At 32.6% G+C, this 6,239-nt stretch overlaps 1 protein-coding gene across 2 annotated transcripts; it reads left to right on the top strand.

Moving 5' to 3' along the window:
• Positions 1-1,134: 1,134 nt before the first annotated feature.
• LOC109809701 (protein NRT1/ PTR FAMILY 2.9) lies at positions 1,135-4,540 on the top strand. Of its 2 annotated transcripts, none has more exons than XM_020373081.3 (5): positions 1,135-1,295; positions 1,972-2,137; positions 2,242-2,459; positions 2,719-3,272; positions 3,356-4,540. In XM_020373081.3, exons 2-5 carry the CDS (start codon positions 1,996-1,998, stop codon positions 4,272-4,274), a joined length of 1,833 nt encoding a protein of 610 aa, XP_020228670.1. In that variant the 5' UTR covers positions 1,135-1,295; positions 1,972-1,995; the 3' UTR covers positions 4,275-4,540. The 2 variants fall into 2 exon arrangements, with proteins under 2 accessions (XP_020228670.1, XP_082931616.1); XM_083075490.1 differs by lacking the exon at positions 1,135-1,295 and adding an exon at positions 1,409-1,885.
• Positions 4,541-6,239: the final 1,699 nt, after the last annotated feature.

The following is a 6,239-nucleotide window of genomic DNA, read 5'->3' as shown; positions in this document are numbered from 1 at the left end:
AAAATTGACATTCATTTTATATTTTTTTTTCTTATACGACATTTATTATAAGATAAAAAATATATTCTATTTTTAATAATTATTTAATGATTTTTCATGAGAGATTTTTTCATAAACTATATTTATTATTTAATGGGTCATTAAACATTCTCATTATTATAATTAATGCATTTCTTTTTCAACATTAAATTGTCTTATGCAAATGGATTTTGGTCATTGAAAAGCCTTTAAAAAGTTGTCATTTAATTTTTGCCATAAGACAAAGTGTGATCTTGTGTGTTGTAATACTTTAATGTACAAGATTTTATTTTTTTAAAATATTACGATGTTAATAATAATATTTACACTTATATTTCACATAGTAGCACTATATTTATTTTTCCCTTTAAATTAAATGAAACTACACAATTATGTCGATTAAAATAATTAGAAGTATTATATTTTAATTAAAACAATTAAGATTATTTTAAATCAAGGAGACTTACATTATTTTAGAGTTTATAATTAAAGTAATGACAGCAATTATCAATTATTAATTATATGATAATTATCATTTATAATTCATTTTCCTCCTAATACAAGTGATTTGTTTTTATTAATAGATATGCCAATCAATTTTTTTTTCTCTAAAGTTTCGAGATAACTAATTTACTTAAAATAATTCCATATGATTCGTGCACTTAGTAATTCTTTAAAGAAAATATTAGATACTAATATAATTATATTTGGCTAGTTCATGAAAATCAGATTAATTCTTATTTCTTAACTGTTAGTTTGAAACAATGCATATAAAAAATATATAATTATATTTATAAGTACACTATTTCTTCAAAAATATAAACAGACGTTTATATAAATAAGAATAATATATTCATGAAAAGAATAATAAAATAATATAAATATAAAATTGTTTAAACATGTATGAATGTTTATAACTATTTTATGTATATATTAACAGTCATTTGTTATCCTGTAAAAACAACACTCATTTGTTATACAATATTAAAAGGTAATTAAAACATATATCTGTACTTGTAATTATAAATTTGACACTCGTATAAAACTAGTTATTACACTAACGATATATATTTTTAAGACAATAAGACGTTAATTTTCTCAACTTAAGCATGGATATTTTATGAATTATCAAAATCAATTAATATTAAATTTTCAGCACTGTACACTCTCTCTCTCTCTCTTTCTGACAACAAGTCTTTTGAGTTTGAGTTTGAGTTTGAAGCCTCCGTCCATGTTCTTCCTTTCGCAGGGGCACCGATTAACATCTCTCGTTTCAGGTACCACTATCAGGCTTTCTGTTTTTATTGCTTTATGGTTCTTCTCAATTTTTATGTTGCTTTATTAGCTTATGCTTTTTCATTGCTTTTATTTCGAGATATTATCTTAAGATGTGCTGAGTTGACTTCTTGTTATATTTCAAAATAAATAAATTATGGGTTTGGTTCAGATTGCAATTAGATTTTGTGCTTTTTGGAAAATTTCTCACAGACTTGAAATTAGGACCGGATGATGAGAGGTGGCATTTAGGATGAATTTGGCAGCGGTTTGTACAATGTGTGTCTAAGTCGGAAAACTGTAATCTGCAACAAAATTCTCAGAATTTTGTATTGTGGTCTTCTTACTTAGATTTGGATTTTTTAATTTTGGGTACAACAAAATATTTTTGTTGGGTAAAGTGTTGTTGATCACCAATTGAGATCTACTTGTTTCAATTAAACCACAAAATGCGCTAACTTTAACCTTCAATCAGAACAAAAAGGAATAGGGAAAAGATGTAAACAAAGATAAAATCTTGGACAAAATTTTGCCCGGGAAAGAAGAGTAGATCTGTAAATCAGTATCAGAGAGTAAATTTGTTGGTATGTAGGTATGATGATAATACATGGTGAGTTTTGAAGTTCCTCTTTCATTACCCCTCTCACTGGTCCTTTTTGCTCTCCTTTCCTTCCCTAGGGTAAGCACTTGGAGCGAATCATCATGAACACAGTTGGGGAAAGAATGACAAAGAGAGAGACTTTGGAGGATGACGAGGAATGTTTATTGAAGAATGAGAATAGTGGAACAGATGATGACCCTAGGATTAACTACAGAGGGTGGAAGGTCATGCCCTTCATTATAGGTGAGCAAGACTACAAGAGGAGGGTTTTGTGTTTCTATACGCATTGTTTTCTATTGTTGGTTTTTTTCCTTAAATTTTGAGTGATTCATTTGTGTAATTGGCAGGAAATGAGATTTTTGAGAAGCTAGGAGCCATTGGCACTTTATCCAATCTCTTGGTCTATCTTACAACAGTATTCAACTTAGAAAACATCACGGCTACAAATATTATCAATGTCTTTAATGGCAGCACCAACTTTGCTACATTACTTGGAGCTTTTCTCTCTGATGCCTTTTTTGGTCGCTACAAGATACTGGCATTCTGCACAGTGGCTTCCTTTGCGGTAAATTGCTGCTTCCTGGTGCCTTCATCACTCAAATGCATTCTGTTTGTGTATGGAAAAACACACCACAGTTAGAGATATCTGAATTTGTAAAATCCAATGAGATTGAGAAGTATAAAATATGATTTAAGATCATCACAGATAGAAGTAATTCCATTTTAAAATGCTTACAAAGAAAGCTATTGGTTTTGTACTTTTTTGACAAGATTGGCTCATTTAAGTTGTGTATCTGATTCCTTGATTTGCCTGCTTCATACAGGGTTTGTTTGCAATACAGCTGACAGCAGCAGTTGAGAAGCTGCATCCACCTCACTGTGAAGATTCCACCATATGCCAAGGGCCAACCGAGGGGCAAATGACATTTCTAAAGACTGGTTTAGGTTTATTGTTGGTAGGAGCTGCAGGGATCCGACCATGTAACTTAGCATTTGGTGCTGATCAGTTTAATCCTAACACAGATTCTGGGAAAAAGGGGATCAATAGCTTCTTCAATTGGTACTTTTTTACTTTCACTGTTGCTCAGTTGATATCCTTAACAATTATTGTCTATATACAGTCAAATGTAAGTTGGGCAGTGGGTCTGGGAATTCCTGCAGCTTTGATGTTTTTATCTTCTATAATCTTCTTCATGGGGGCCAAAATGTATGTGAAAGTTAAACCAAGTGGTAGCCCTATAACTAGTATAGTGCAAGTTATAGTGGTTGCAATAAAGAAAAGGAGGCTGAAGCTCCCAGATTATCAATATCCTTCCCTCTTCAACTATGTGGCTCCCAAGTCGATGAATTCTAAACTTCCCTATACATATCAATTCAGGTAAACAATATCAAGAAGTTAGCTATTGGTGGTTGTTATGATGTATTTTTAAAAAGTATTTACTTCATGGCTTATGTTAACAGGTTCCTTGACAAAGCAGCAATCATGACTCCCCAAGATCAAATAAATCCCAATGGATCCGCTACTGATCCCTGGAATCTGTGCAGTATGCAGCAAGTGGAAGAGGTTAAATGCTTGTTGAGAGTGTTACCCATATGGGTTTCAGGCATTTTGTACTTTGTTGTTATTGTCCAACAGCACACCATTTTAGTATTCCAAGCCCTTCTATCTGACAGGCGTATTGGCCAAAGCTCATTCTTGATCCCAGGAGCATCCTACTACGTCTTTCTGATGATTACTGTGGCAATTTGGTTACCCATCTACGATCGAAAAGTTGTGCCTCTACTCCAAAGGCTCACCGGAAAAGAAGTTGGCATCACACTCCTACAGAGGATGGGCATTGCCATATTTTTCTCTATACTCAGCATGCTAGTATCTGCTAGGGTTGAACAGCACCGCAGATCCCTGGCTCTGATTAAACCTCTAGGAATGGTAACAAGAAAAGGTGCAGTCTCATCAATGTCCGGTCTGTGGCTGATTCCTCAGCTGGCATTGGCTGGATTAGCTGAAGCATTCATGTCTGTTGCACAAGTTGAATTTTACTACAAACAGTTTCCTGAGAACATGAGAAGCATTGCAGGTTCTCTTTACTACTGTGGCCATGCAGGGTCAAGTTATTTGAGTAGTGTGCTTATTTCAGTTATCCCCCAAATCACTGCCAACTCCGAAACTGGAAATTGGTTACCGGAGGATCTGAACATGGGTAGATTGGATAACTTCTATTGCCTCATTGCTGCTCTAGAAATCATGAATTTAGGTTACTTTGTGTTATGTGCAAGGTGGTTTAGGTACAAAGGATCATGCAGTAGTTCCATTGAACTTGAAAAAGCGGCAAAACAATCGGAAAGAAGTGCTAATGGTGTTAATGATTCCAGTTTATAGCATTTGCGTAGAAACAGGCTACAACAATTTTTCACCAAGTGGAGCCTCGAGTAACGAAGGTTAAAATCAAATTGGGTATAGCAACAAAAACACAATCTGTGCCTTTTCAATCAGACAGATACTTTTGGTAGATGTATGATTACATATGACATACATTTTTCTTAGGTTAGAGTACCTACATCAAAAAGGGCCAAAAGTTTGTCTTAAAGCACCAAATGATACAGTGAAAGAAAAACTATAGATTTACATGATTAACTTTTCCTCAATTCGCTTCCTAGTCTACACATGAAGATAATGATAGAGACTAGCTCTTTCAGCTCGTATTACATGCAAACACGATTAGGTGGTCTTTCAGCCCATGTTACACGCGAACAAGAAACATGAAAAAGAAAAATAAGAACAAGATTGTAGGACTCATTTATGATTTTGTAAAATTTATTGATTTTGGTTTCTATATGATTCAAAATACCTGCACTTGAACTGCATGTGCATTTAGAGAGATTGATACAAAAGCCTATGATTTCTAAAATCTGTGTGTTTTCTGACTCAATCTCCCTCCCCTCCAACTGAACTTGAGTCCAATATCGAACGATCCTGATCCAAAAATAATTGTGTTATTCATTTTCATCCCCCTCCTTATTCATTAATCCATTCCAACAAATATTTCTCGCATTCAAAAAGATATGTTTGTCAAAACCCTTTTAGACAATGCCAACGGTGATGATTTTCAACTTGATTTTTACCATCTTTCAAACAAGAATCTAAATTACACACAGGACCTTGTATTCTTAGATATATAATGACACTAATATACCAAAAATTGTTATTCACTTGTATGAATACAACCCACAGAAATAGGAACATCAACGATAGAAGATTTGTTTGAATAAGAAGCATTTCAAAGAGAGACAAATAGGAAGAAAAAACAAAATAATTTTTTTATGAGTTAAAATCAACATATGTATAAATTAATTTATACAAGTTCTCTCTTATTAATTTTTTTTGAAATCTTATGTTTTAACTTGTGCATAAATTAATTTAAATTTATAAAGAAATTAATTTTAATTTTAATTTTTTCTTATCTTAAAAATATTTCTCGAAAAATTTATCGAAACAAGTCCAAAATCAATTAAGATATGTAGTAACGAATACGCAAATGCTGGTTAGAGAATTATAAAAACAAAAATCACTTAATATTGATTTCTTACGTTGTTAGAAACATTTAATCGGACTCCTTAACCCAAGACTAATAATTGTCTCTCTTTTATTTTTATAATCACTAATTAGTATTCCTATTATAATAATTTCCCCCTGGATCAAACGTTTACCTGTTGCAGTTTTGAGCACCAATGATCTGACTCTCATCAACATGGATCCTTTAATTGTATCACCAACTTGTTAGAAACCCTCTACCGTACTTGACTTTTGTGCATTTGAAACTGTGTATTCAACTTGGATCCATACCCTCTCAAAACTTTGCTACCACATTCACATGGTTGGTGGCTATATTTAATTTATTTTCAATGCTTTTTCATTAGAGACAAAGACAATTCACGCAATACTTGAAAATTTTCAACATGCGAGTGAAGAGTGAAGACAAACGAGAAATGTCATTACATTTACAACAAATTTTACAACCCAGTAATCGGAAGATAGAGGAGTATAAAATGTAAAAAATATTGTAACAAAGAGTTGTAATGTTTTGTAAATTGTTATATGAATAACACATCTCAACACACATGAACAGAAATTACTGCATTCATCATGCAATTTCATGCAGAGCGGTTGTAACTATTCGTTAAGAACCACACAAGCCCCTTGTTAGACTATAAAAGACGGTCAAGAATAACTATCACACACAAAAAAGGTCGTGTCTTATAAATCATTATTATCCATTTATGTAGTATATTTTAACGAGGAGGATACGTGGGTAATTCTATCACTTGAGCCTTCCTTTTCAGTTTT

The sequence above is a fragment of the Cajanus cajan genome, chromosome 5 (assembly GCF_000230855.2).
Source record: "Cajanus cajan strain Asha chromosome 5, NIPB_CcT2T_4, whole genome shotgun sequence".
NCBI classification, from domain to species: Eukaryota; Viridiplantae; Streptophyta; class Magnoliopsida; order Fabales; family Fabaceae; genus Cajanus; species Cajanus cajan.
Note: the sequence above shows the minus strand (reverse complement) of the source record. Positions and strands in the feature narration are given on the sequence as shown.

What these genes read in the sequence shown, in the direction of transcription:
- LOC109809701 (XM_020373081.3), top strand. Translation starts at nt 1,996, where the DNA reads ATGAACACAGTTGGGGAAAGAATGACAAAGAGAGAGACTTTGGAGGAT. An exon ending in GGTCATGCCCTTCATTATAG is followed by an intron (nt 2,138 to 2,241) that starts GTGAGCAAGACT and finishes TGTAATTGGCAG; the next exon opens with GAAATGAGATTTTTGAGAAG. An exon ending in CCCTATACATATCAATTCAG is followed by an intron (nt 3,273 to 3,355) that starts GTAAACAATATC and finishes TTATGTTAACAG; the next exon opens with GTTCCTTGACAAAGCAGCAA.